The sequence below is a fragment of the Odocoileus virginianus genome, chromosome 6, assembly GCF_023699985.2.
Source record: "Odocoileus virginianus isolate 20LAN1187 ecotype Illinois chromosome 6, Ovbor_1.2, whole genome shotgun sequence".
NCBI lineage: Eukaryota > Metazoa > Chordata > Mammalia > Artiodactyla > Cervidae > Odocoileus > Odocoileus virginianus.
The window spans coordinates 86,460,459-86,477,488 of NC_069679.1; the positions used below are offsets into that span (position 1 = coordinate 86,460,459).

The 17,030-nt window shown below is 39.2% G+C and overlaps 1 protein-coding gene across 1 annotated transcript in view; it reads right to left on the reverse strand.

The window, feature by feature from the left end:
• The window catches only part of PTPN21 (protein tyrosine phosphatase non-receptor type 21), a 75,742-nt gene that overhangs the window by 31,975 nt on the left and 26,737 nt on the right, over positions 1-17,030 (reverse strand). Inside the window, exons 3-5 of the mRNA XM_070469745.1 lie at positions 6,943-7,112; positions 1,701-1,798; positions 181-248 (exon numbers count right to left, since the gene is read on the reverse strand). Coding sequence (XP_070325846.1) covers positions 181-248; positions 1,701-1,798; positions 6,943-7,112 — 336 coding nt within the window. The remainder of the gene's footprint in view (positions 1-180; positions 249-1,700; positions 1,799-6,942; positions 7,113-17,030) is intronic.

Here is a 17,030-nt window from a genome sequence, read left to right on the forward strand (position 1 = left end):
CAAGGACCAGAAGTCTATAACAGGGAAAGCAACAACTTAAATTGTTTATAAGGACCAGCTGATTTTTTTTTAACTCTATCCCTACCTAGTAAGTCTAATATATGGACTTCATTTCAGGGATTATTAAGGGTCTAGAAATGCACTGTTGATAAAAATGTCCAATGTCAAAAGAATTCTTACCACAGGAAGCAAGGCGAATTTCTGAAGAAAATCCTGCGATTCATACTGATCAAAGTCACCAAAATCAGCTATATAAAATCACAAGTATTCACATGTCAATTATGTTTAATTGGAAGCAAAACATATACACAACTAAATTCAATATGAAGTATACAGATGGTATGCTTATGATTTTAGAAGTCAAATCTGCCTTATAGCTTATAAAATGTATATTTTAAAAATTCCTTTTAAAGCGTCCAGCTCTTTGCAATCCTATGGACTGTATAGCCCACCAGGCTCCTCTGTCCATGGGGATTCTCCAGGCAAGAATACTGGAGTGGGTTACCATTTCCTTCTCCAGGGGATCTTCCTAACCCAGGGATCAAACCTGGGTCTCCCACATGGCAGGCAGACTCTTTACCCAGACAGATTCACGTGTCTGGACTTGGAAAAAAATGCCTTTTAATAAAGCGAAAAAACAAAACACATTACAAATTGTATACAAATCATTTCATATTTTTGTCATTAGAAAACAAAAATCTACCCTATAATCATATATGCCTACTTCTGTACAGAAAAATGTCAAGAACAAACCAAATCATTCACAGTAGTGATTACTTCTAGGGAATGGAATTAGATCATCTGACTATGTTACAGTAAGATGTATTTGTTTAGAAATTTTTAATTGTTAAAAGAAACTGATAGTTCAGCCAAAAGCTTATGAAAAACTAACTCTTAAAGCCAAAGGTAACACTTAAGAACATTCAAAGTACTTTGAAAAGGAATATGGCTTCATGAGCACTGGGCATTTTTTTCACCTAGGAAGGATATGTATTATATCTCCAAGTCTGCTAACATCTGAAGGAATAAATTTATTAATAAGGAATTTATTAATTAAATTTCAATTCCTAAGATTAAATGCCAGTTATCATTTGAAATAAAGCCCCATTAGAAGTCTTTCCAAAGTATATTACACATGTAAACACATATGGATTAAACATATGACAAATGACAAACAACTGAAAAACACTTGTGAAATACAAAACTATCTAATAATAATATAATTGGCAATGTTCTATAATCTAGGACAACTATTTAAGAAACCAAACCAATGACATACGCTTGAAGTGTAAGTGAATGTAACCTTATCAACCCCACTGTTTGGCTGATCTTTCTGCTGAAAATATGAGCTAGCAGCAGATCAAGACCCTGCACAAAAGGAACACATGGCATATTAAACGCTATGTGTATGTGTGTGTGTGCATCTGTGTGTATTTCCTCTCTACTGTTGGTCTGTGCCTTGCTGACGTGATAACATGCTTAGCCTTCCAGAAGTCTCATATTTCATTCAGGTAACTCAAACCCATTTCTCCTCCACAAGGAAGCCCCTTAGATAACAGAAATAATATCCCACTAACACATAAAACTACTCTATAGCAGTTACTTTCTATAGTCAGTTACTTTAAGAATCCCTTGTTGTTTTTGTTTAACATGCATTTTAATCTGATTGATCTATTACATTATCAATTGCCATTCTTTACCTTGAACAGCTAAGCCTGCAAGCTGAATTGCTTGTTCTAATGTACAAGGAATGTTTCCTTCCAAGATATCTTTCTTCAGCTGCAGATAATACTGATACCTATTTAAAAAAAAAAAAAAGAGGTCAGTTTTTAAAAGTCAATGTCAGTATTACCTCCAATCGGACACAATGCATTTTATCATAATTTGGTAGAGAAGCATCAACTAGACAAAATTAAGCTCAGATGATTTTGAAGAATGACAGGAACGTTCCTTGATCATAACTATACTGACAAATACACAGACAGACACAACAATTGAGTCACTTATTCTTAACTGTAGTTATTTGAAAGCTACAAACTATAGCCACCTAGGAGATAGCTGGTCACCTATCTTATACCCTGTAAAACAGTCTCTAAGTTTTGTTGTTTTAGTTAGAGAAACAGAGAATCAGTGGCCAATCTATACTTTAAAAACTCTTTGGAGGAACCTGGTGATGTTAAGACTTTCCTAGCCCTGGACAGTAAAGTCAGAAGAAAAATGGTTCCTGACATTTCAGACCAGGTGCATAATAAAATATTCTTTATTGAAATACCAAAAAGGATAGTTGCTAAAATACTTTATAACAGTCTTTTAATGTGGGCTTACTTCTGTTTCTGTTTTCAGTATATACAGTGTTAGTTACCAGCACAACCTTTAGTCAGGCAAGCTTCGGTTAAATTTCAGATCTCCAATTTAGCATTTTGCAGGAACTTGGGCAAGTCATAATCTGTGGGTTTAAATTAACGCCAGTGAAAGGTGGGGTACTATCACCCCTTCACAGGGCTGAACACACCAAGGAATATATGTAAAGCTCTTCCATAAAACTACAGCATAGCTGGTACCTAATAAACAGCTGCTCTCATGACTGGCAGCAGCCAGGCGGCAGTATTTCACCTCGCTGACTTCTCCATTTGGTAAAGCTCTACAGTGAAGATTTGTTCTGCCTCCCTTTTATTTATTCACTAAGGTAATTATTAGGGCCTTCTATGCATCAAGCACTGTTTTAGATGCTCTGGAGACAGTGCTGAATGAAGATCCACCAACTCTCTGCCAATACGGTCTACGGGACTATCTTGAATCCAGAATCTCTTCCAGGTTTGATGTCTGTGAAGCTCGACCCAGTTACAGTTCACAATGGCATTTCCTGGAGAGCCCACCCTTTACCATTTCATATGAGTCCTTACATCATCCTATTTCATTTACCTTTGATATTTCCATGCTTCATTACCAAAAATCTTGAGCGAAACACTATCCATTTGAATAAGAATTGAGATCCAACTTAAACCCCTCCACCTGCTAGAAGCAGAACCCATACATTTCCCTCAATCAGCAGACAATGCTGGCAGCACTGGGTCTTGTCAAAGAGGAAAGCTTGCAACTTTCCCCCAGGAAGCTCCTTTCAAGCATCTAAAGTAGGCTATATCAAACATGCTGTCCACATATTTCACTCTAAATGTTCTCAGTCTTTTTCTTCATCAAATCACTGGAAAGCAGGTGCACATTCTAGACTGATGCCTAGATTATGGCATATACTTTCCTAACTGGTCTCCTGCCTACAGTCTTGTAACCTCTAATCTACCTTTCATGATGGATGATCTTTGTAGAATACACATTTCATCATTCCCTTCCACTAAAACTCAAAAATGCCTTTCCCTATTGGTCTATGACTTAATGACTTTGGCATTTCTTTTTCAAAGCCTCCGTTCTCCTCTCGAGGTAATAACTGAAATTCCCTGAAAAAAAAATCAGTTGCTTTTATTAGCCCCTTACTTTGCACAAGCTACTCCCTCTAACTAGAAAATTCCTTGTAAAGTCAAGTGAAAGCTCATAGTCTGTACCTTCCCTATTCATACTCCCTGCAACCCACTCCTAGGAATCCAGTGCTATAATTCAGTTCAGTTCAGTTCAGTCACTCAGTCACTTCCAACTCTTTGCGACCCCATGGACTGCAGCACGCCAGGCCTCCCTGTCCATCTCCAGTTGAGTCAGTGATGCCAACCAACCATCTCATCTTCTGTCGTTCCCTTCTCCTGCCTTCAATCTTTCCCAGCTTCAGGGTCTTTTCTAATGAGTAAGTTCTGCACATCAGGTGGCCAAAATATTGGAGTTTCAGCTTCAGCATCAGTCCTTCTGATGAATATTCAGGAATGATTTCCTTTAGGATTGACTGGTTGGATCGCCTTGCAGTCTAAGGGACTCTCAAGAGTCTTCTCCAACACCACAGTTCAGAAGCATCAATTCTTCAGTGCTCAGCTTTCTTTATACTCCAACTCTCACATCCATACATGACTACTGGAAAAACCAAAGTTTTGACTAGATGGACCTTTGTTGGCAGAGTAATGTCTCTGCTTTTTAATATACTGTCTATGTTGGTCATAATTTTTCTTTCAAGGAGCAAGCATCTTTTAATTTCATGGCTGCAGTCACCATCTGCAGTGATTTTGGAGCCCCCCCCAAATAAAGTCTTTCACTGTTTCCATTGTTTCCCCATCTATTTGCCATGAAGTGATGGGACCACATGCCATGATCTTAGTTTTTTGATTGTTGAGTTTGGAGCCAGCTTTTTCACTCTCCTCTTTCACTTTCATCAAGAGGCATTTTAGTTCCTCTTCACTCTCTGCCCTAAGGGTGGTGTCATCTGCATATCTGAGGTTATTGATATTTCTCCAGCAACCTTGATTTCAGCCTGTGCTTCATCCAGTCTGGCATTTCTCATGATGTACTCTGCATATAAGTTAAATAAGCAGGGTGACAATATACAGCCTTGACGTGCTCCTTTCCCAATTTGGAACCTGTCTGTTGTTCCATGTCTGGTTCTAACTGCTGCTTCCTGACCTGCATACAGATTTCTCAGGAGGCAGGTCAGGTGGTCTGGTATTCCCATCTCTTTAAGAATTTCCCCCAGTTTGTTGTGATCCACACAAAGGCTTTGGCATAGTCAATGAGCAGAAGTAGATGTTTTTCTGGAATTCTCTTGCTTTTTCTATGATCCAACAGATGTTGGCAATTTGATCTCTGGTTCCTCTGAGATCTAAATTCAGCTTGAACATCTGGAAGTTCTCAGTTCACATACTGTCAAAGCCTCGCGTGGAGAATTTTGAGCATTACTTTCTTAGCATGTGAGATGAGTGCAATTGTGTGAGTTTGAACATTCTTTGCATTGCCTTTCTTTGGGACTGGAATGAAAACTGATCTTTTCCAGTCCTGTGGCCACTGCTGACTTTTCCAAATTTGCTGGCATATTGAGTGCAGCACTTTCACAGCATCATCTTTAGGATTTGAAATAGCTCAACTGGAATTCCACCACCTCCACTAGCTTTGCTCATAGTGATGCTTCCTAAGGCCGACTTGACTTGGCATTCCACTTGACTTTGCCTTTCCCTCCTCCAGCAGATCTTCCAACTCAGGGATAGAACCCAGGTCTCCCACATTGCAGCTGGATTCTTTACCAGCTGAGCCACAAGGGAAGACCGTGTTATAATTAAAGCATGTATTATCATAATATACTGTAGTTGTTCATGTACACGAACTGTCAGTTCCACCGGATTGTGACAACTGCTCCAGAGTAACAGTAAAGTGTATCTACTTGTATATTCATCTTCCACAGTAAGCAACATAATTCTTACATACCATATTATATCTTCAATAAATGAGTCAAATGAGTCAAAGTGGTCAGTTACTGTTTTCTCCTCCTGGCTTCTACTCTCTTCAGTTTTTATAGCTCAGATATGCTCTGTAGTCAGTTCATGCTAATCCCTACAACCTGATTCTAGCTTCTTTGGTTATCGTCTTCCCATAATTAACTGCAAACTCAGTACTTAAAAAGAAGATTCCACAAACATAGGGCAGTATCAGGTTGTTACTACCTGTAAACCATTGTGTTAGAAATGATTTGAAGGCAAAGTTAAAGAAAACATAGGTTTAAAATCTAAGAAAAAGATCTGTACACAAATAACTGTAGTGAGAGGCTGTGACAACTTGCCATCTTAACATAAGTATAAGCAAATTCTAGAATAGTCTGGAGAAGGAAAACTTTGGAACTAAAATCAGATGGACAGGATTCCGGTCACATATATCTGAAAGAAAGGTCTAGGACACAAAGGTGAAAACGAACGAAGCATTCTCAGGGCACTGGAAGTAATCCAGCTTGGCTCGAAAACAAGGTTAAACAGGGTTAAAAAGTGCTGGATTTTGGAGAATGTGAAAGGCAGGCTCAAGAATCCAAATTTCAGATAAACAAGATCCTATTGTTCAGCGCAGAAAACTATATGTAGTATCCCGTGAAAAACCACAATGGAAAATAATATTCTAAAAGGAACGTGGGTGTGTGTATATATATGTATAATGATCACTAAGCTGTATAGTAGGAATTAACACACCACTGTAAATCAACTATGTAAAGTGTTAGTCACTCAGTCCTGTCTGACTCTTTGTGACCCCATAGACTATGGCCAGCCAGGCTCCTCTGTCCATGGGATTCTCCAGGCAAGAGTACTGGAGTGGGCTGCCATTTCCTTCTCCAGGGGAGCTTCCCGACCCAGGGATGGGACCTGGGTCTCCCACATTGTAGGCAGATTCTTTACCATCTGAACCATCAACTATACTTCAATTGTAAAAAAAAAAAAAAAAAAAAAAGAATGCAAATTTGATTTGTTTCTTTGTTTTGTTATCTTCAAGAAAAAAAAAAAATTAGTTCCTCTATCCCACCCCTTAATACATTCTACGCTTTCTGCCTTTGTTCCTTTTAAGTGCATTTATTGGCCAATATTTTCTGATCTCAAACCCTTCCCCCACCTCTTTCTCCTTTCACACCTATGCAGAGAACATGGCTACTGGGGTCAGAACTTCTACACATTTTCTTAAGGAGTAAACACAGAATTTGTGGCTATTTTTGAAAAATCTCCTCTCTCATCTCATTGTTACTAAGGTCAGAAACAAATCAGTAAAAACATTAAGGGTGACATCACTTCAAGAGGAGTTCACAGCCAGGGTAGAAACGTCATTTTTCCTTTTAATCGTTCTTTCGTGCCGGGTGAACCCGTAACTCAAGCAACATGCCATAAAGCACTCTGACACACCACACGCCAGAACCTCCAGGCAATGCTGTGGCTAAAAATGCATGGTGAGAGGGCAAAGGTTAGTTTTAGCTCCGGACTCCAACCTTAGTTTCACCTTTCTAATCTCACTGGATTTCCTGAAAGCAAACAGCACCATGTTTCTCACCTGGTGATCTCCTGCTGCAGCTGTGAAACCGAAGGCACGTAAAACACCACTCCAAAATAGACAGTCGGCTCCAATGCGTACTTATCCAGCTGCTTCTTCAGAGGCTTTTCCAAATCCACCCACCGGCGCTGATTTTGCTTGTTGTAATACCAGAGGCTGAAGTAAGTGATCTGGAAAGAGGGAGAATCACTGAAGGAGGCAGAAACATACCAAAGAATTTACCTGCCCTAATCCAGGACCTTTTCATACTGTTCATGGGGGGTGGGGGAGTGGGCAGAGGATGCGCTGGTTAGATGGCATCACCGACTCAATGGACATGAATTTGAGCCAACTCCGGGAGACAGTGGAGGACAGAGGAGCCTGGCGTGCTGCAGTCCATGGGGTCACAAAGAGTTGGACACAACCTAACGACTGAACAACAACATGTCCATGACCTGGGACCAGAAGACCAGAGTTTCCCATCGCCTCTCTTCTCAGAAAGGGACCACGGCAAAACCTAAAGCGGATAAAAAACGAGGCAAGCTCTATCTCTGTATAGATACTCATTCAGGAAATGGAGGCGTGGGCCTCCTTGGTGGTCCGGTGGTTAGGAGACTGTGCCTCCCTGCAGTGGGCATGGGTTCAATCCCTGGGTGAGGAAGTAAGATCCCACATGCCACACAGCTGGGAAAAAAAAATAGAGGCAGAAGTCAGTTACACTTGCACACTCTCTCCTGAGCCCTGCACAGAAAATGTCCAGAGATCAGAGTTCAGCAGACACTACACAATTTTACGTAAGCTCAACAACAAAAAAATGATGAAAAAATGTTTAGTTTTTAGTGAGTTCCCTGGTCGTCTAGTGGTTATGATTCAGTGCTTTCACTGCTGTGGCCTGGGTTCAACGTCTGGTCAGGGAACTGAGATCTTGCATTGTATGGTCAAGAAGGAAAAAAAAAAGTTTAGCTTTTAAATATCAAATATTAAATTTATCATAATTAATATTTTATAATAAGCATAACTGGGGTTCTTCCTAAATTCTGACTGATAGTATTAATCCAACTGTCACTATATTTAAGTTTGGCATCTATAAATTATTTCATGTAAATACTGTAAACTCTAGTAGTAAAGATGCAATTGCAATAGCCAAAGCAATCTTGAGAAAGAAAAATGGAGCTGGAGGAATCAGACTCCCTGACTGCACGCTATACTACAAAGGCTACACTCATCAAAACAGCTTGGTATGGCACAAAAGCAGAAATACACCTCAGTGGGCAGCACCGAAAGCCCAGAGATAAACCCATACACGTAGGGTCAACCAGCCTGTGACTTAGAGGGCAGAGCACACAGCGGAGGAAAGACAGTCTCTCCAGTAAGTGACGCTGGAGACGCTGAGCAGTCACATGTAAAAGAAAGAAATTTAAACACTCTCTCATACCATACATAAAAATAAACTCAAAATGGATTGGACACCTAAATCTAAGGCTGGACACTATAACTCTTAGCTGAAAACACACTCTCTGACATAAATAGCAACATCTTTTTTGATCCGCCTCCCAACAAAAATAAAAACAAAAATAAATGGTACCTACTGAAATGTAATAGCTTCTGCACAACAAAAGAAACCATAAGCAAAAAGAAAAGATAACCCACAGGATGGGAGAGAATATCTGGAACTACCATGTGACCCAGCAGGCCCATCCCTGGGCATACATCCAGAGAAAACCAAAATCCAAAATGACACACGACCCCAAGTTCACTGCAGCACTATTCACAACAGACAGGACATGGAAGAAACCTAAATGTCCACTGACAGGGAAGCAGACAAGAAGACGCGGTACATTCACACCACAGAACAGTACACAGCCATAAAAAATAAGTGACGCCACTGGTAGCAACACCAATGGACCTAGAAATCGCCATACTGAGGAACTATATCAGAGAAAGACCAGCTATCATATGATGCTGCTAATACACGGAATCTAAACAAAATCAAAAAACAGTAAAATGAACTTATTTACAAAACAGAAACAGAGTCACAGGTGTACAAAAACTTACAGTTAACGGGGGGAAAGGGGGAAGGGATAAATTCAGAGATTGGGATTGATATATACATAACTATCTATTTTATATGTATATAAAATAGATAATAAGGACATACTACTTAATATTCTCATGACCTATATGTGAAAAGAATCTATAAAAGACTGGATATATGTATAACTGATCCACTTTGCTATACACTTGAAACTAACACAACATTGTAAATCAACTATATGTCAATAAAAATTATTTTTAAAAAATGCAACTGCAACTTTCCTTTGCCCCTCAAACTTCATTAATTACAAGTTTATAAAGTAACTGTAGTGCTACAGAGATACACACACACACACCCAAGAAGAAGCTATAGCTAAGGCAGTGAAATTACTTAAGTGTCCTACTCAGAGGCTGACCAGCATTTAAATCTCAGTTGCCATGCAACAAACTGCTTAAGTAAATCAATCCTAGCCCTGGACTGGTCAGCCTGACAAGGTGCTAATGCACGTAAGGACTGAAATGACAGCCTCCGGCCACTGCTAATATTTACCTCAAAAATCAATTTACAGATCAAGGCAACTGGAAAAATCACTGCTTGGTTCTAGACTCTAGAGTAACACTGTCAAAGGGAACTTCCTCTGATGGCTGAGCTGCAGGCATCTGCATTCTCTAGGGATGTGAAATGTGGCTAGGGCAGCTGAGGAACCTAACTTCCAATGTCACTTAATTCTAATGGACTGAAATAGCTGCAAACATCTAGTGGTCACTGCATTGATTCATACAGCTTTGGAGCAACAATAATACAGTCAATAATAACACACAGGCTATTTCTGTAACCATAAGCCTCAAAAAATGAGTTCTCAATTTACAGAGGGGAAAAAAAAACCCAACATTAAAACATGTCCTCAATGCTAGTCAATTTACCTTACAACTTTTTTTTTTAATAACAAAGGAAGACCCATACCTTTCAAAAGTCTATTAGGGGCTTCTCTGGTGGCTCAGCGGTAGAGAATCTGCCTGCCAACACGGGAGACATGGGTTCGATCCCTGGCCCGGGAAGATCCCACATGCCGCAGAAGCACTAGGCCCGAGCGCCACCACCGCTGAGCCTGTGCCCCAGAGCCTGGGGGCCGCACCTCGTGAGCCCAGGTGCTACAGCTCCTGCAGTGGGCACACCTAGAGCCGTCTCCCCAACAAGAGAGGCCCGCAGGCCGCAACCAGGGGGCAGTCCCCCCACGCCGCTCACTGCAAGTCCAGGAAAGCCCACACAGCAGTGAAGACCCAGCACAGCCAGAAAGAAACAAACAAGTGTTTAAAAGATGAGTCTACTAATCATAGAAACTCATATCAAGAGTCAAAAATGTATGTATCCGTTTTCCCTTTATATCCAAACAGCTAGAGCAGTGCAGGAATTCAGTAAACCTTGAATAAAAGAACGAGTATTCTCCTGCTTCTCAGCTGTCACCCCAGTTATCACACATGAATGGAATATTCTGAACATTTACTACGTTGAACCAAATTCTGTTCTAAGAACTAGAGCAATGTTATAGATTAAATCCCCACTATTACCTTATCAAACAGATGTGTGTGGTGTGTGTTAAACTCCAGAACCAGCGCTTCTCCAGATGCTGCTGCCGACCACCTCTGCTGGAGCTACCTGGAGCGCAATGAGGCCAGCAGAGAGGGACCCCCGAGTGACGCTGCTGCCCAGGAAGTCTCAAGTCACCGCACCACGGCGCGTCGCCCCCACCCACCCCGCCCCTTCAACGCCATGGAGGAGACAGTCACACGAACGACCTACCCTTGAGAAGCTGCGTGGAAGTCAAACTGGTGAAAATCCAAACACACTATTATAGCAGAAAGTTGAGTCCTGCTGCTGCTAATTATTTTCTGAAGTTGTGATTATACTTATAAAATAAAATATGTTATCTGCAGGAAAAGATATCACATTTTTGGAAAACAGGTACTATTCCTATTCCTTCTTTCATCTGAACTGCAACTTACAGAAAAGAAAAGTCTACTAATAGAAGGAAGCTGCTTTAATTTCAAAGTCCTTTAATTTCTAATCTTGCTTGCTGTGAAGTGGAAAAGTCTAATTAGTCCAATTCAGTTTTATTGTATTAAGGCAATAATACCTCCCTTATAACTCCACCATGAGATCTAAATGCAAAAGATATATGACTGCATTTTGCCACTAGAAAAAGATTATGTTTTAAAAAGATTAGTTTCACCCACTCTGCTAAATATTAACAAAATCAACTGAAGATCTTGCCAAAAAAAAAAATAGGAAACCTTTTCTAACTACATTTATTTGGTAATTACAACACAGTACACTTCTGTTCATTCTATGTACGCTTTGAGTTCTATTTGAGATTTGGACTGCATGTTCCATGTTTGGTCTACAACACATACCATTGCTATTCACTTAGTTCTACAAATATTTATTTTTTGCCATAAAAGCAGAAGCCTGAGCATTCTTTAGGATCTAAAACTATTCTTGTCATAAAAATTAAAACATCTTTAAAATACTCTGTAAACATTACTTTTCCCTTTAAATCTAGTCAGACTTGAATCCTCGGAACACAAAAATTTACATAGAATTACAAAACTGTAGGTTTATTATAAAACTTATGAACAGATATATTAAAATATATGAATAATCTGTTAGCATTCTTAAAAAGCACATTGTAGAATAAACTCTTAATAATATGTGCGAAGCTTATTTACTTTAGAAATGCATTTATTACTTATGTCACATATGGATAGAAAATCAAAAAGAAATATACTTGTGAAATTATATCATAATTAGCTTTTTTACAAATTATATACCTTATAAAGAAGTAGTAAGAACCTTGTGCAAACAGCTGGATATAGATTTAGTAAATTATTTGTTGATTAGGTATTTTAGACACAGGAGAGTCTAAGTCATTTGACCATTAACTCCTTTTATATTGTAGTAAAGTATTTGCCTTGGTACTTATCCCTGTTTTCAAGTGCTATCTTAAGTAGTAGTTAAGGCTAGCCAAAATAAAGTTTGTATCAAGTAAAATATTTCCAAGGAGGTATTTTATTTCTAAAGTTGCTGCTAGAAATGTTTATATACACACGGGTAACTAAAACTCCGTAACATTACAATCCTTGTATTCAATGCTTTTTTAGCATTTCTACGGATAAAGAATGAAATAACATCTGATTCCAGAGATTTTATAATATGGTTTGTTTCTAAGATGAGTAGATAGAGTTTGAGCAATAAAATGCTGTGACTAAATATTCATCAGGCATAGAATTTTCTGTATAAGTCCATTTGGGAGGATTCAAAGACAAGTACTGAACATTTCCTTCCTCACTCTACAGGCCAGCTTTATCCTGATACCAAAGTCAGACAACAGACACCACCTGAAAAGAAAACTATGGACCACTATCCCGTATAATTATAGATGTAAAAATCCTCAACAAAACACTAGAAAACTGAACCCAAAAGCATACTAAAAAGATTATACACCATGGCCAAGTAGGACTCAACCCAGGAGCGCAAGAGTGGCTCAACATGTGAAAAGCAACCAGCTTGATAGATATATCAATATTATGGATGTGAAGGGGGGAAAAAAAAAGTCCTCTCAATTGACATAGAAAAAGCATTTGGCAAAACCCAACACCTCATGACAAAAAATACTCAGAAAACTAGAAAAACAAGAGAACTCTCCAAAAGCCTTTATGAAAAACCCGTTACCATCATACTGAATGGTAAAAGACTGAAAATTTTTTGATCGGAAACAAGACCAGTATGCCCATGTTCACCACTGCTAGTCAACACTGTAATTGGAAATCCTAGCCAAAGCAATTAGGTAAGAAAATGAAAGGCATCCAAACTGGAAACAAGGAAGTAAAAGTATATCCATGCACAGATGATATGATCCTATATATATATATTTAAATCCCCAATATGTCTCTACCAAAAAAAATCAAACAGAAGACAAGCAATCAAACAAAAATACTTAGAGTTAATAAAATCAGCAAAGTTGCAGGGTTCAAGACCAACATGCAAAAATCAGTATGGATTCCACAAACCCACAATGGAAAATTCAAAAAGGAAATTAAGAAAACAATTTCATTTATAATAGCATTCAAATGAATAAAATACTAAGAAATAAATTTAACCAAGGAAGTGAAATGATGTGTATACTGAACAATACAAAACACTGTTGAAAGAAATTAAATGGAAAGACATCCTGCGTTCATTGATTGAAACACTTAATATCATTAAGACAGTAAGACTACCCAAAGTGATTCAAATGCAACCACTATCAAACTTTTAAGAGCCCTTTTAACAGCAATGGAAAAGCCAATCCTCAAATTCATGTGAATTGTGAGTGGCCGCAAACAGGCAAAACAATAGCAAAAAAGAACAAAGTTGGGAGACTCACATTTTATCATTTTAAAACTTACTACTAAAGCTCCAAGCCAGGCTTCAGCAATACGTGAACCGTGAACTTTCAGATGTTCAAGCTCGTTTTAGAAAAGGCAAGGGAACCAGAGATCAAAGTGCCAACATCCGCTGGCTCATCGAAAAAGCAAGAGAGCTCCAGAAAAACATCTATTTCTGCTTTATTGACTACGCCAAAGCCTTTGACTGTGTAGATCACAATAAACTGTGGAAAATTCTGAAAGAGATGGGAATACCAGACCTCCTGACCTGCCTCTTGAGAAACCTGTTTGCAGGTTAGGAAGCAACAGTTAGAACTGGACATGGAAAAACAGACTGGTTCCAAATAGGAAAAGGAGTACATCAAGGCTGTATATTGTCACCCTGCTTATTTAACTTATATGCAGAGTGAAAAGTGAAAGTGAAGTTGCTCAGCCGGGTCCGACTCTTTGCGACCCCACGGGCTGTAGCCTACCATGCTCCTCCATCCATGGGATTTTCCAGGCAAGAGTACTGGAGTGGGTTGCCATTTCCGTCTCCAGAGGATCCTCCTGACTCAGGGATCGAACCTGGGTTTTCCACATTGTAGGCAGACGCTTTACCATCTGAGCCACCAGGTACATCATGAGAAACACTGGGCTGGAGGAAGCACAAGCTGGAATCAAGATTGCTGGGAGAAATATCAATAACCCCAGATACTCAGATGATACCACCCTTATGGCAGAAAGTGAAGAAGAACTGAAGAGCCTCTTGATGAAAGTGAAAGAGGAGAGTGAAAAAGTTGGCTTAAAGCTCAACATTCAGAAAACTAAGATCATGGCATCTGGTCCCATCACTTCATGGCAAATAGATGGGGAAACAGTGGCTGATTTTATTTTTCTGGGCTCCAGAATCACTGCAGATAGTGATTGCAGGCATGAAATTAAAAGACACTTACTCCTTGGAAGGAAAGTTATGACCAACCTAGACAGCATAATAAAAGGCAGAGACATTACTTTGTCAACAAAGGTCCGTCTAGTCAAGGCTATGGTTTTTCCAGTAGACATGTATGGATGTGAGAGTTGGACTATAAAGAAAGCTGAGCACTGAAGAATGGATGCTTTTGAACTGTGGTGTTGGAGAAGACCCTTGAGAGTCCCTTGGACTGCAAGGAGATCCAACCAGTCCATCCTAAAGGAGATCAGTCCTGGGTGTTCATTGGAAGGACTGATGCTGAAGCTGAAACTCCAGTACTGGCCACCTGATGTGAAGAGCTGACTCATTTGAAAAGACCCTGATGCTGGGAAAGATTGAGGGCAGGAGGAGAAGGGGACGACAGAGGATGAGATGGTTGGATGGCATCACCGACTCAATGGACATGGGTTTGGGTGGACTCCGGGAGTTGGTGATGGACAGGGAGGCCTGGCGTGCTGCGGTTTATGGGGTCGCAAAGAGTCAGACACAACTGAGCTACTGAACTGAACTGACTAAAACTATCATAATCAAAACAGTGAGCTACCAGTATAAGGAGAGACGTTTAGACCAATGGTATACAATTAAGTCCAGAGATAAACTCACGCATTTATGTTAAACTGATTCTCAATAACAGTGCCAAGACTATTTAGGGGAGAAAAAAGTCTCTCCAACAAATGGTCCTGGGAGAACTGAAGATCCTTAAGAATGAGGTTAGAACCTGACCTCACACCAAATACAAAAACTAACTCAAACTGGATCAGTGACCTAAATGTTAAGAAATGGGGAGGTTCCCTGGTGGTCCAGTGGTTAAGACTCCACACTTTCAATGCAGGGAGCACTGGTTCAATCCCTGATCAGGGAACTAAGATCCCACATACCTCATGGCACAGCCAAAAAATAAAACATAAAAAAAAGAACTAAACCATAAAACTCCCTAGAAGAAAACATAAATCTTCATGACCATGAACTTGGAAATAAGATTCTTAGACATGATACCAAAAGTATGAGTAACAAAGGGAAAAAAAAAGATGCATTTGACTTCATCAAAATTTAAAACTGCATGCATCAAAGAACCAAAATCAAGAAAGCAAAAAGAACCTATAGAATGGGAGACAATATTTGCAAATCATGTATTTTCTGAGGGTCTAGCATCTAGAATACATAAAGAACTCATATAACAGTGAAAAGACAAACAATCCAATTTTTTAAAAAGGCAAATGACTTGAATAGATATTTCTCCAAAGAACATATACAAATGGCCAAGAAACACACGAAAAAAATGCTCAATCACCATTAGTGAAATCCAACTCAGAACCACAATGAGATAACCACTCCACACTCATTGGGATGGCTATAACTTAAAACAGAAAATAAGTGATGCTGAGGAAATGGAGATTAAAATGCTCATACACTGCCAGTAAGAGGGTAAAACGGCTCAGCTGCTATGGAACACAGCTTGGCAGTTCCTCAAAGTTAAACACGTCATTACCATGAGCCACAGCCGTTCCACTCCTACTTACTTTCCTGCAGGAACTAAAAACAGGTACTCCAATGAGTATTTAACACATGTATACACATGTCTGTAGCAGAACTATTGGCAATAGCTGAAAAGGTGGAAACAACTCAAATGTCTACTGGTAGAGAAAAAGAAAAATTATGGAATTATACATATAATGGAAGATTATTCAGTCATTTTTATAAAAGAGAGATATGTGCTACAACATGGATGGGCCCCAAAAACACTACAGTAAGTGAAAGGAGAAGGAGACGACAGAAGATGAGATGGCTGGATGGCATCACCGACTCGACGGACAGGAGTTTGAGTAAACTCCGGGAGTTGGTGATGGACAGGGAGGCCTGGCGTGCTGCAGTCCATGGGGGTCACAAAGAGTCAGACATGACTGAGCAACTGAAGTGAAAGAAGACAGACACAAAAGGTCATGTATTGTGAAATTCCGTTTAAAGGAAATATCCATAAAGACAGAAAGTAGAGGTGGAAGTAGGGAGGAATGGGGAGAAACTGCTTACTAGGGAGAGGATGCCCATTTCAAGCAACAAAAATGTTTTGGAACTAAATAGAGGTTAAGACTGTGAAGGGAATAAATGCCATCGAATTGTTTACTCTGAAATGGTTAACTTTCTGTTGTGTAAGTTTCATCTCAAAAAAAGTTATTTTTGAAGAATCAGACCCACTCCTACTTAAAATCAAATATAGAATTTTTAAACTTTACTTTTAGGGGAATTCTCTGCCTGTCCAGTGGTTAAGACTCCACACTTCCATTGCAATGGGTCCAGGTTTGATCCTCAGTCAGGGAACTAAATTTCACAAGCCGTGTGGTGCAACCAAAGGTAAAAAAAAAAAGATTTTTAAATGTTTATATACATCAAATTCAGTTTATCTGACAACTCTAAGGGGAAAAAATGAACCAGAAATAGATGAACCTAGCTATCAGTTAATTATATTTCTATTTTCTAACATCTATACTTAGGTAAAGATTTTGACAAGTACCTGACAAACTCAATTATCTGAACAAAAGTGAAAAACACTGAATAGGCAAAAATGTGACTGAATAACGAAAGACTTGTCAAAATGGAAGTAATAAAGTATATACCCTTGACAAAGAAGAATATCTCCTTTCTCTTTTATCGAATTTTTAAAAACTTTATTTTACACATACTTGTAAAGAGTTTAGTAACT